Here is a 13,468-nt window from a genome sequence, read left to right as displayed (position 1 = left end):
GATGATGTTGTAGAGCTAAGATTTTTGGACTTTTATGGAGTGTTTTCCCTGATCTCGTTTGATCCTCTCAATAACACTGTCAGAAAGGTATGTTATCCCCACTTTACAGATGAAGAAAGTGGGCCTTAGAGAGGTTGTGACACTGGGCTGTGGTTATACACTGTGGTTGGTGGTAGGATTTGAACTCAGGTCTTCCTAACTTCCCAAGGCCATTTTGCATTTATCTCCTGCTTCCTTTATATCTCACTCTATTCATTACAAAATATTTTTCTATGTTATTGCACTGATCCTCACATTGGGGACCCTTCCGAAAGCTAGGATCACAGAGCAGCCCCGGGAGCTCCAACCTGGAGTCTTCATCCCTGGTCCAGTGCTGAGCTTCCCTAAACTGTGGTATTATTTTTGTGTTGTGCTTGTTCAGGGGCTGATGTGGCACACTCCCTGGCCTTGGGAATAGCTCTGCTGATGCTGTGACACACCCTTCAAGTTTGGGAGTGTAGCCACATGCACCTTGTTGAACCTGGTGCTTCCCAAAAGAGGCGAAGGGAGAGAGATGGGGTCTACATTTGGACAGCTTCAGCAGAATGAATAGAGAGAGAGGTGTGTTTTCCTGTAAATAAGGGATGGTAATGCAGAGGGTTATATGCCTAACTAAACACTTATATTGGAGAGGAATACTGGTGCATGCATGCGTGTGTGTGTGTGTGTGTGTGTGTGTGTGTGTGTGTGTGAGTCTGTGAAGATCATGCAAGAGAGCAGGCAATAAGGTTGTAGATTTTAGCCCTTGAAGGAAGTGGAGAGTCCATCTAGGCCGGCCTCCTTGGTGCAGATGAGGAGATGAGGCCCAGAGAAGGGAAGCACCTTGCTCAGGGTCCCAGAAGCCATGTGGAGCAGAATGAAATTCAAGCTCAGGCCCTCTGGCTCCAAGGCTAGCACCTTTTCCATTGTACCATGGGTTTTGTTTTTGGTTTTTGGTTTTTATTTTCTGCTGCTAATGGGTCTAAGGAATAGGAGGAACCTGTTCAGGAGCTAGGCTGGCGAATAAAGACTGAATTTCAGAGGGAATAAAAAGGACGTTATCTGGTGGGCTGGGAGATCCCCTGTTAATCTCAGCTATGGAGATTTTCTCCATTTTGTTTTATTCATGTGAGATTTTCAAGCATCTGAAAGCTTTGGTTTAAAGTTGCAGGCCTCCTTTATTTCACTAAGTATCTTCCTAATTCAATCCAATAAACATGGGTGCACTTACAGGGTGCTGGGTGCTGACATGCAAAGACAAGACCAAGGCAGCCCAGCATCTTAGGAGGTCTGCATCGTTGTGGGGGGTGCAGCATGTCCAGAGGGAAGTGCAGAGTAATGTCAGGAAGGAAGACAGAACATCACAGCTGAGGAGATCCGCCAGGGTCTCACGGGGAGGTGGCCCCTGGGGTCTGAAGAGGAGAGAAGGATTCTAGGCCTGGAAGGTAGGAAGTGCAAATGCAGACAGGCGGGCTTTGGATTGTGAAACTTGTCCAGTTCAGCTGCAGTGAAGAGCACATGAAGCCTGGAAAGATAGGGAGCAGTCAGATTATAGAGAACTTTAAACGGCAGGCTGAGGAATTTGCATTTTGCTTTAGAGGAGGTGATGATGATGACGATGACGGTGGCGGCTGACATTTATGTAGCACCTGTTATGGGCCAGGTGCCTGGGCTAAGTGCCGCGCAGTTATTATCTCACTGGATCTTCACAATCACCTTGGGAGGTAGTTGCTATTAGTAGTATACCTCTTTTACAGATGAGGAAACAGACGAACAGAGATGTTAAGTGACTTGCCCAGAATCACACAGCTAATGAGTCTGAAGCAGTATTTGAACTCAGAATTTCCTGACTCTGGGCCTGGCATTCTGTCCACTGTGCCACTTACTTTCCAATAGGGAACCACTAGAGATTTCTGAAAAGAGAAGTGACACGGTCAGACTTTAAGAATATTGTTTTGGCAGTTGGGTGCAGGATGGCTGGATTCGGGAGAGCCTGGAAGTTGGGAGGCCACTGAGAAAGCTGTAGGAATAGTCTGAGGGGCAGTGAGGACCTACTACAGTAGGGTAGAGGCTGTGTGAAGGAGAAGATGGAAAAGTAAAAGTGACAAGACTCGGCAGCTGATTGGATGATAAGGAGTTCGGGAGAAGGCAGAGTGAAGGATCATTCGAAGGTTATGAGCCCGGCTAATGGGAATCATAAGAGATAGAGGGAGATTCCAAGGAAGGGATCATATGTTTTTTTGGGAAATATGAATTCCATATTGGTTGAGTTTGAAATGCTGTTTGGTATCCAGGTGAAGATGTCCAACAGGAAGTTAGAGTTAGGAGGCTGGAATTGAAGAGAGAGGTGAGGGCTAGAATACCTACATTTGTCAACTTTGTAATTAATTAGATTGTAGAACATTAAACACATGAGAGCTATAGAAGGCCCAGGACAGAGCCTTGGGTATTCCTATGCTCAGTGAGTAGGGGGTGAATGCTGGTTCAGCAGAGGAGACTAAAGATTTTCTGTTTGATCCTGTAGATAATAGTCAGCCCTTAGAGCCTATTGAGTAGAGGGGTGACATGGTCAGATCTGCATTTTAGGAAGATCAAGTTAAGTGGGGAGAGATAAGCAGACCAACCAGAAGGTTTTTGTTGAAGACCTGCCCCTGGGTGGCAGTGATAGCAGGGGGGCACCATAGGCAGTGGAGGGAAATGAGGCATTGGAGATGACTCCTAACTTTGAGCCTGGTAAAGTGGTGGTACCTTGTACGGTAATATCGGAATTCAGGAAGAAGGGAAGATTTAGGGGGAAAGACAATGATTTCTGTAAAATGTGGATGTGATTTATCGTGGTGTTAGAGGTCAATTTTTTTTCCCCCAAATAGTTGGGAACATGTGCATTATCTTAATAGTTCTCTCTTTTATTCTGTTTCCTCTCACCTTCCAAATCCATACTGGACTTACTTAACCTATCAGCCACTTAATATCCAGAAGGAAGACCTTTCAGAACCAAATATAGGCTGCTTCCTCCTGCTTTGAAGACATGTCTATTAGGGCTCTTTCTTAGGAGACTTTTTGAGGTCTTCATGGAAAAAACATGATAAGGATGTACAGTATCCTTCTCATTCCTAATAATAGCTACCATTTTTGTTATATCTTTGTGGGTTTGGTGATCTCACATGATGCTTTTTTTCCCCCAGGCTATTGAGTATTCACAGTGTTCTTTAAGGTCACATAGAAAATGTTAAAGATCATATGGTTTCTATTTGAGTCTTATACATGTGAAGCAGCTTTTAGCAAAAGAGGGATTTTTGCAGAATTATGTAGTGGCTGAAAAACTGATACTACTCTGCAGAAATTTAGTCAAGGGACTCCAGTAGGGATATGACCTATAGCCCACTTAGTTTAGTTGTCTCAAAGTACATGATCTCTTCCAAAAGGGGTTCTCTCTCCCCCAGTGACTTACCCTCTCTGACTGCCAGTTTACAAACAAGGTTTGAGTATTTGTTGCTGATTTCCCAGTCTCTCACCTGTTCCTAGAGATAAGGGCATACTGTTTTATCCTCATCATCCTTATGAATGCAAAGATGCACTTTGCCTAACTACCATCTTCTAACAGTTTTCAGCTGTGTAAATGTCCTTTGACATTGTATGGGATAGTATTTATTATATAATCTAGGAGCTGCCTCTTTACTTTAGCAGAATGAACCTTTGTGGCTAAATTTGAATTCCAGCAAGCCATCATCTCTGCTTCATCTCCAGTATTGTGTTTGAATAATAATGGGCTGGCCTTATTGAGGAATCAGGTTTGGCTTTTTTACAGCAAGTAGCATTTGCTGTAGTCAAGAAGCCACAAAAGGTTGTAAAAATAAATGAAAAAAGAAACAAACCCTGAATTTCTTAATGGAGACAAATATAGTATAAAGCCTCAGTATTATTTATTGGCCAGTTGCCATTAAAAACAGTTGGTAAACCCACTTGTGGGTTGCATTTGCCCATTTTGAAGAATGAACAGTCAAATCCCTGGTTTCATTGGTACACACAAAGGGATGGCCAATGCTAATGGAAGAGTAGTTCTCATTCTAAATTTAAATTTCATAAGCATAGGTGTGCCAAAATTTGTAATGTAAGGGTTGGACTCAACCCATTAATAAGCAATCCTGATAGTAGTTTGAAGACTTTATAAGCTCAGCCTTTAGGAATTGTTACCACTTTCATGCAATAGTTTGACCTCTTTGGCCGTTCCATTTTTTCTTTTAGATTCCATGGAAGTGAAACCCATTATGACAAGAAAATTGAGGCGGCGGCCAAATGATCCAGTTCCAATCCCAGACAAGAGGCGGAAACCTGCCCCTGATATCCTTGTTTACATAGGAATAAATTACTTAATTTAGAAATGTTCTATGCTAAATCCTTGTCTTATGTCTTCTCATAGTATGGCTACATTTGCCCTACAGGGAGTGTTAGCACCTAATTGAAGAATAGATTTAAAACATTGATTCAGTGGAGCAAGAATTGACCATTTGTGTCTTTACTTCTAAATCAACAGTTATTGACTTTTTTGTGTGTCATGGACTGTTTGGCCGTCTAGTGAAACCTGTGGCCCCTAAAATCATGTTTTTAAATGCATAAAAACATAAGATTATAGATTAAACCAGTAAACTGAAATATAGTTAACAAAGCATTTTTGTTATATAATAGATCGTATCATATAAAATAAGTTAATTATTTTATTAACGAACCCGAGGTTAAGAACCCCTGTTCTTTTTTTTTTTTTCTCTTTGGGGCAGTTGGGGTTAAGTGACTTGCCCAAGGTCACACGGCTAGTGTTTTGTGTCATGTGTCTGAGGTCGGATTTGAACTCAGGTCCTCTTGACTGCAGGGCTGGTGCTCTATTCACTGTACCACCTAGCCACCCCAAGAGCCCCTGTTCTTAATCTTCATTTACTGTGCTCTGTGGGTTGGAAAATTTTTTTGAAAAGTCTTATGTGGAGGAAGTTGACATAGTTCTGTTCATGGTACCAGCACTGATTTTTAAACTTTAGGGAACTAATTCCAACTGGACTGCCATTTGTTTCTCCTAGTCTTTGAAGTGAGTGGAATCTGGTCTTGCATATCTCAGCGATCTTTGCCCATGAAAGGTCAGACTGGAGTTAATAGACTTAAAATGTGAGGTTTCAATTACATCATAGAGCTTTTATAATCAGGTTGGTTGGTGTTTGCCCCCTTCCCACCTTTTGCTTTGTTAAGTGACTTACCTCGGGTCATACAGCTAGTAAGTGTCCTGTCTCTGAGGCCGGATTTGAACTCAGGTCTGCCTATGCTCTCTCTACTGTGCCGCGTAGCTGCCCCTGTCCTTTATTTTTGATGAGGACCAAAGACATCTGTGGTTCTACAAACTGTGGCTGTAGCACAGCACTTTGCATATAACAGAAATTTGTTAAGTTGAATTGATTAGGGAATCAAAAATGTTCAAATAAGTTCTGATAGAATCAGTGAGTTGCACTTGAAATATCTTAATTGACTAGGTTTCTTTGTGTCTTTGGGCAGCATAGCACCTACATTTTTTCTTTAATTCTCAACACCCCAGCTGAACTATTTGTTAACAGACGAACAAATCATGGAGGACCTCAGGACGTTAAATAAGGTAGCACTGCTATTCGGTTCCTTGGAAATAATTAGCATTCAGCCTTGAGGAAATGACTTGTTTCACTTGATTCGTGCCCCAAGTTGTATCTGAGTATACCTCAAGTTGATGCCCCAAGTTATATTTGAGATTTTTACTGGAGTTAATTTTTTTTTTTACTCTTCCTGCAGCTTAAATCACCCAAGAGACCAGGTAAGTGTCTTGTGGGGTTGGTATTTATGTTGTCTGTTGATCCTTTTGTAAAGATGTGTAAATACTTGTCAAGGGGTCATTGTAGGGTTGTTTTATTTGGTTCATTTATTTTTCTGAAATAACCTGTTCTCAAATCTGCTCAGAGGTACAAAGAGGAGACTTTAGGCTTCTCCTCCCTTCCCATCTACTGCTTTACAGATATTTTTAACCTTAACTTGTTTATCCTTGGAATTTATTATAAAAGAGAGATCTGAGGAGTGAGTGGGAAAAGACTGCCCACTCTGAAGATGGCAGACAAAAGATATGAGTGCACATCACCAGGCCCATCTGTATAGTGTGACTGGCAGAATGCCCAGCATCATGAGCTTTTGGGAGTTCAGTGTCGGAGAGAATTGTTGGTGTTTTGGGCCTTGGTTGTCACCTTGTAAAGACTGCTGTTGCTTCAGGAACCCAGGCTTCATCATGGAAGTATTCAAGAAGATGATTCCTAAGGGCCCTTCCAACTTAGTTCTGCATTAACCAGTTTTTTTAAAAATAAGATGATAATTCCTCATTTAGGTAAAATTAGTAAAAAGCCATCCCTGTCCCTGTCGCTATGTTGTGTCCCCCACCCCCTAGGCAGATTTTTCTCTCTGGTGGGTTGCCTTTCCTCATAGAACGTAGCTGAATCTCTGAATTCATTGTTGGGGGCCAGGGTAGAGACAGACCTGTGTGAGTCAGTATGGAGTGGATTTCAGGGTGCTGGAGGGCTTGATGCTTGATAGCCCTGTACTGCCCATTTAGTGCTCCTGCTATGGAAACCAGCTCTGCCTAGTCATGTGCATTTTCTGAAAGACCATATTCTATGGTCTAAATGTAGATCACCCCCATTCGGGCCCTCCCTCTAAAATTAGGTCTCATTTAAAAGGGGAAGATAAGCTTGTGTGTGTGTGTGCACATGTGCCTGAATGTGTAGGTATCTATGTAAAAATAGCTATGTTTTAGTACAGCTACACAAAATTACTGTGTTAAAAATGTATTTACCACAAAAGGTTTTTTCAATTCACTCAGTGTCTTATTCTTTGTTGTCATCACTGTTTCCTTTGTCTTTTTTATTTTCATTTTCTCCATAAGGCTGTAATTACAGACTTCACTCAGAGTACATCTGAGCCAGTTTTGGGGAGTGGGAGGGCGGGACGTTCAGCCTCTGTTTGAACCAGCATGGTAATGTCATCGTGCCCTATTTCAGAGGCTGAGGAGTTGGCCTTTTCTCTTATGTGATATTCTCTTGTGATTTAAGTTTTTCATTATTAAATACTCTTCAGTCAAGCGTGTGACTTGGTGACCCGAGTAGTGATTCTGATGGTGTTTGGTTTTTCAGCCTCTCCTTCTTCTCCAGAGCGTCTCCCTTCTGCACCTGCAGAGTCTCCTGCCCAGCGCTTTGAAGCCCGGATAGAAGATGGCAAACTCTACTATGATAAAAGATGGTAGGCGGTGGTGAAAAAAAATACAAGCTCATTACTGCTGTGAGGCAGGAGATCCCCCAAGGATCAGAGGCTGGGAAGGGAGGAGAAGGGGAAGGGGGTGGCAGGTTGTTGTGTGTGTCTCTGGGTCGCTGGTCATGTCTGTGCTCTAGTTTGGTCTTGGCCTGGAGCTGCCTCTAAGTGTAGACCACAGACTTGGGGGCTGTTGTGGGCACTCACTAATAGACTACTCAAAACCTTCAGAGAAGTATTTGGGAAGGGCGGGCTGAGGAATTGTGTTGTTTTTTTAAGGCAGTTGGGATTTGGACTCTGGTCCTCCTGACTTAAGGGGCAGGACTCCATCCACTGCACCACCTAGCTGCCCCCAGATAAATATGTTTAACTAAGTTCCAGGATCATCAGTTTATGTTTTTATAGGATGTACCTTGGTTAAACGCCCATGTCTTTAATGCCCAAATGTCTTTAATTAGTAGCAAGAAAGCAGGATATCAGCACAGCAGAGTGTGGCAGTGTCGTGTCGTAAGCAGGCCTTTGACTACGTCACGTTCCAGTGTGGTTTGCTTAGAGCCCTGGCAGGGCATTGTCAGGCTGTGTTGGTGTCATTGTCAGGCTGTGGCACACGGGGCTTTCCTGCCCTGGGCTCCTGGGCCAGTACACTCCTCATCTGTCAGCAGGTTAGCTTCTCTGCTGCCAGAATAAAACAGGGTATCTGCCGGACGTTGTAGTGAGCCGTTCAGTGAGTGGGCAGCCTTATTGTGAGGAGCCCTGGGAACACTTTTGTGGGGCAGGCCGGGCTCTTGTTGGCTCTCAGAGGTTTGTGGTCATCCTGAGTCATGAACGAGCAGGTCTGAACTGTGGCCACCAGGTGGCAGAGCAGGGCAGTCCCACAGACTGAGTGCAGCAGAAGCAGATAGATGACAAATGTTTCCAATCATGAAAACCAAATAACCTTTAAAGAGTAAACCCACACATAAGAACCATCTTCCAAAATGATAAATCTCCCCAGTGTTCTTACATACATGTGAGTTGTAGAGCCCTGTGGTATTTTAGCTGACGATGGTTTCTGTAAGCACGTTGCTTGGCATCTTCCTTCTCCCGAGTTTATCTCAAGACTTTATGAAATGTGTCATTTGGGTGAATGGTCAGAAAAATCAGAATCTCTCAAAAGAAAACAAAAGCAGACCTGAGAATTCCCAAGGACAAGTTCTGATGTGTCTGGGCACAAGTCCTGTGGTCTGCCTTGATGGGTGCAGCTTGAAGAGCCCAAAGAATTTCAACATGTCCTCATCAGATGACTGACACAACTGACATCGTTCACCCATAGCTAGAGAAGCTTCATGGTGCTAATTCATGAGGCCAGTCTGTCACTTTCTCTTCCTCTGTCTTTCTCTCTCTATTTTTCTTCCTCCCTTCCTGCCAAGTGCAAATATAAAGCAGTTCAGGCAAAGCTGTCATTGGAAGGAATGACTAAAGCTTCCTTTGGACTAACCATACCGACTCTGGAATGACTCTGTTCTTCTCACAGGGAGCCCAGCAGCCATTTTACTTCCTTACTTCAGAGATAAGCTCCTTGAAAGCATGGGACTTCCAAAACAGCATTACAGTTGTTTCTCTGCCTTCTTTATTCTTCCTCTTTGACCCTTTGCCCTTAGATTTCATAAAACATGGAATGTTTCTCTGATGAAAGATAAGGCAGGTTTTTCCCTCTTCCTGGCTGATAATGTGTGTGTTCATATAAACAGCTACTGATTCTCTCACAAGTGCAGTGCAATATCTCACAAGACTTTTGATGCTTGACTTCTACTCTCATCCCACTCCTTGAATTTCTCCCCTGACCCTTCTTGCTCTCAGAAATCAAGAGATATTCCAGAGAATCAACTACATCCTTTCTGATCTTTGTAACATCATTTGGGTCCATAGCACCATTTGGGCCTTTATGAACTGTTTCTGGGCAAAATATATCACAATGGCTGCAAAATGATTGTGATCTGGAACCCCTATTTTAGAATGAAAAGTCACTGGACGACATTCCTTTGCTAAAGATTTGCATTCCCTCGTCTTCTTTGCCCAGGTCATTCCACTTAACCACTTTATATCCTGCTGTAATAGTTGTTTCCATTTTGATTCATAATAAGAATTCATCTCTGAAGTAGTTGATACTTAGAAATCAGCAGGGTGGGGAGCTCCTCACTGTCCTCTGCTTCCCATTATATTAAAACTGGAGCTGTTATTGTGCGCCAGAAATGAAGAAACTCACTTAGCTCAAGAGGTTAACCCTCCACCCCTGGGTTAACGTGAGGTGCTATTATTTTCCAAACAGTGAATACAGTGAAAAATTCACTTTTCTGAGGTTCTGTAGCTAGTATGAAGTTCTCTGAAATACGGAACCTTTAGTAGCAGGAAACATAGTTGAATAAGACATTGAAATATTTGCTTTTCTTAGCCCCCTTCCTCTTTAAAAAAAGATAATGCTGTTCCAAGAGACTCTGGTTCATTTGGTAGTAGGTCTGGTTCTGTTGGACCTCTTAAGCTAGATGAAATGTCAGAAAGTCAGAATTGGTGATGACCAGGCACAGTTACCATTAATCATACACTACATAGATTCTAGTGCTTAGTCAAGTAGTTTCTGAGAACATAAATTTATATAGGAAGTTTGGCAAAGCTGTCATTGGAAAAGTCACAAATTCACCTGTGTTTATACTCTATGTTCTGAAGCGTTGAGCTTTTATGACTGGGAGGAATGTTACATCTTTGCCTTTAAATCTTTTGTGTTCTGTTTTTGCTTATCAGTTCATAGTAACTGAAAAAGAAACCTCGAGATGAGACTGTCATTTTTCATTCTTTTTTTTTTTTAACTGGGAAATTCCTTAAGAAATCTCTCTGGGATGGCGAGGTGGTGCAGTGAGTAAAGCGCTGGCCCTGGATTCAGGAGGACCTGAGTTTGGTTCCAGCCTCAGACACTTACCACCCAACACACAAAAAAACTAGCCGTGTAACCTCGGGCAAGTTACTTAACCCCAATTGCCCTCCAAAAAAAAAAAAGGAAATTTCTCTCTTGTAGGACTTGAAGTGATCATTTCTCTGGAATAGCAGCAGCCTTGGTATCTTATGCCCTCTCTTATGGAAATATATACAATATGTGTTAGTCATTATGATAGGCTTTAAATCCCCTGCTTCTTGTTGTAGCAACCCCTCAAATGGTGGGTGTGGGGAACAGAGTCCCAAGGTCAGCTGTCAGGTGCAACTTCACAGAGATGACGGACCATGTTGTCAGTGCTATCCTTGTTCATCTTCCATTGTCAACAGAAACTGCTTGTAAGGCAGTTCAGTGTGGTCGCCTGCTTGGGATGTATCATTCAAGACAGATTTCCTCAGAATTAACTGGCAGTTTTCTGGGTTTGACTGGCAGGCAGACCTTTGTAACGTGTAGCATTATTCCCATCCTGGTATTTTGGGGACTTTTCTGACTCTAGAATTTCTAGAGTGCTTTGATGATAGTATTGTAAAGACTTGTGACTAACTGCTCAGAAGTATCTCTATTTTGAGGTGTTTTGTTAAAAATATGCGTTATTTTAGCATTTAGTTATAGCTCACTTGTGTAGGCCTATGCTCATACTTTTGTAGTTTGCCAAATAGAATTAGAGGAGGCTTCCTCTGTACTGTATCATGGACCACTGGTTGAAGGAATTGTGTTGCTTCTGTGGGATTTGTGGGTCATTCCTTATCAGAGATGTACTTTTGTCCTTTACTAAACTAGAATATCCTCAGCTGGTCTTTTTGTTACCCACTTGAGCCTTTGTGGTGGTTCAGCATCATGACTATTGTGTAAGCAGTTTTATTGACTACATATCTGCTCTAGGTGTGGTTTGTCTAGCTCTTTAGGTATATAATCACTGGCTCAGGCCTTTGAAACTGTTTGGAGACTTTAAAAAGCCATCTGTAAGTTTTATGAGTCTTTTCTTTTTTATGGTGTTGATTAGGACCCATCTCACTAGAGAAGCAAAATAATAATAGCTCATTGTTTTGACATTTATAAAACACTTTCCTTAAAAGACATTAGGAAGTTGATATGAAAGCTGTGGTCATGTCTATGGTTTGAATCTCTTAGGTAGCAAAAAAAAAGTGGCACTGGAGTGATGTGCCCTATAATCAGCTAATGAGTCAACAAGCACTGTTTAAGGGCCTACTATGTGCAAGGCACTGTGCTACGTATACAAAGAAAGGTAAAACTGCCTCTGCCCCCAAAGAGCTCACATTTTAGTGGGGATATAACATACAACTAGTGTCAGACAAAATTTATACAGAATATGTGGAAGGTAACCTCAGAGACAAGGCACTGGCAGGTAAGAGGACTGGGAAAGGCTTCTTTCAGGAAGTTACTCTCTTAAATAAGCACGCTCACTTTGAGTAGACACCATAGTGTGCCTTTCAGAGCATTGGACTGGCATCCAGAAAACTTGATTTCTTGCTCTGTCTTCCTCTGAAATGAGGGGGGTGGATGAAATGATCTGGGAGGTCCTTTCTTGCTCTGTTTCTGTGGCATTAAATGACCAAGTCAGGGCTTTTCCTCCCTTTGTGAAGCTTGGTAAGATGCAGAGCTATACCAGAAGTTGAAGGTTGGTTAGAACTGATGCTTGTGACCAGAGCCAGTTGAAAGGTGACTCTCCACGAGAGGATGAATGAGAGAGCTCTGGGCTGGGCTGTGCCACAGCCAGATCAATGGAGGCTTCTCACCCTGTGTCATCCAGCAGCTGCTGTTGGGTCCTGGTGGCAGCTGCCATGTCCTGGCTTTCGGAGCCTTGCTTTATCTTTCTGATCCTTGACCTTGCTCCTGAATTCCAGATTCCTTATAAAGGTCCAGGTTGGAGTAGAGTGAGCAGAAGACATAAGAGTTGGTAGATTGAGGGTGGGAGCATGGGGGGAGAAGCCTGTTTGTTACAGTCTTGTGGAGTTGGGGGTTTTCAGTCTAAGCTCCTTATTAATTCCTCATTAGGCAGAGCCAAACTCCCTGGAAAGTTGCCTGACCCTACCTTTTGCTTAGAAAATGGAAGGATGATCACTACAATACCTGTAGCCTGAGGGCTGAGGGAAGCAGGGCAGTAAATCAGCATTTCAATGTTACACTGGGGGGGTGGGGTTATCTCAGAAATCATCTAGTCATGGATGCAAGTCCTCCCGGTGTTCTGAGTCCATTCAAGACTTATCCTGGCATTGTAAGTAGCCAGGCTGCTTTCTAAACACAGTAAAAAAAATGTTAATTCACATTTTATTTTTGATAGGTACCACAAGAGCCAAGCTATCTATCTGGAGTCAAAGGAGAACACTAAGATCAGCTGTGTGATCAGTTCTGTTGGTGCCAATGAGGTAGGGGTGTGTGTGTGTGCGTGCGTGTGTGTGCATGTGTGTGCGTGCGCATTTACATGTTTTCTCCCCTGCTCTTAGAACCTAGACACTGGCACGTAGACCTTACATTGTACTCTGTCTTGGCTGTATGTGTTGTCTAATTAGAACAAAACTGGAATGAAAAGGCAATCAGGAAAGTCAGTCTTCTCACTGTAGCAGTTACCAGAAGGATGGTAACCCCTGTGTGACTTGCATTGCTAGTAGTTTAAGAAGTTTAAAACTTAAATAGCTGCTTTGGTTTGATCTTTTATCAGGGCACATATGTCTGCAATGAAATTGATTTTTACATCTCTGTCCTCTGTGTTACTGATTCATGCTAATGCAGGAGAAATCTAATAAGAACTGGATTATGAAATGACATAAGCTTTTTCTATTCTCCCATATTTTGGAATGGAAAATGCCTGTAAATGTGCCTAGTTTGTGGAATGGTTTTTTACTCAGCAGTTCTGGTGCTCTCTCTAAATCATGTCTGTTCCTCTGGGGCTCAGGATCTGTTTAAGTTTGGGGACAGTTAGGGTGGAACAAGGCATATACAGAGTAAATGGAAGGCCACCCCTTCCAGACACGGCCCTCCCAGCCTTACAGGCTGCATCTGAGAAGTGAACTGGCAGAGCTGCTTCTGCAGCTTTGTCCATATGACACGTTTCAAGACCAGACGTAGATGACCTCAGAGAGAAAGTTGAGGCAAATGAAAAATCATTTTCCATTAGAAAGCATTTCATTCAGTTAACATGATATCAGTTGTATCCAGAGTCTGTCC

The 13,468-nt window shown here is 42.7% G+C and overlaps 1 protein-coding gene across 2 annotated transcripts in view; it reads left to right on the top strand.

Annotated features, from left to right (window-relative positions):
• The window catches only part of SUDS3 (SDS3 homolog, SIN3A corepressor complex component), a 45,263-nt gene that overhangs the window by 23,629 nt on the left and 8,166 nt on the right, over positions 1-13,468 (top strand). For both annotated transcript variants that reach the window (XM_069081558.1, XM_069081557.1), the window contains exons 7-11: positions 4,264-4,359; positions 5,589-5,650; positions 5,821-5,842; positions 7,203-7,308; positions 12,585-12,669. In XM_069081558.1, coding sequence (XP_068937659.1) covers positions 4,264-4,359; positions 5,589-5,650; positions 5,821-5,842; positions 7,203-7,308; positions 12,585-12,669 — 371 coding nt within the window. The remainder of the gene's footprint in view (positions 1-4,263; positions 4,360-5,588; positions 5,651-5,820; positions 5,843-7,202; positions 7,309-12,584; positions 12,670-13,468) is intronic.

Source organism: Petaurus breviceps, unplaced genomic scaffold (assembly GCF_028583685.1).
Source record: "Petaurus breviceps papuanus isolate PSGF00001 unplaced genomic scaffold, PetGlider_PUasm1.0 99, whole genome shotgun sequence".
Lineage (NCBI taxonomy): Eukaryota > Metazoa > Chordata > Mammalia > Diprotodontia > Petauridae > Petaurus > Petaurus breviceps.
Note: the sequence above shows the minus strand (reverse complement) of the source record. Positions and strands in the feature narration are given on the sequence as shown.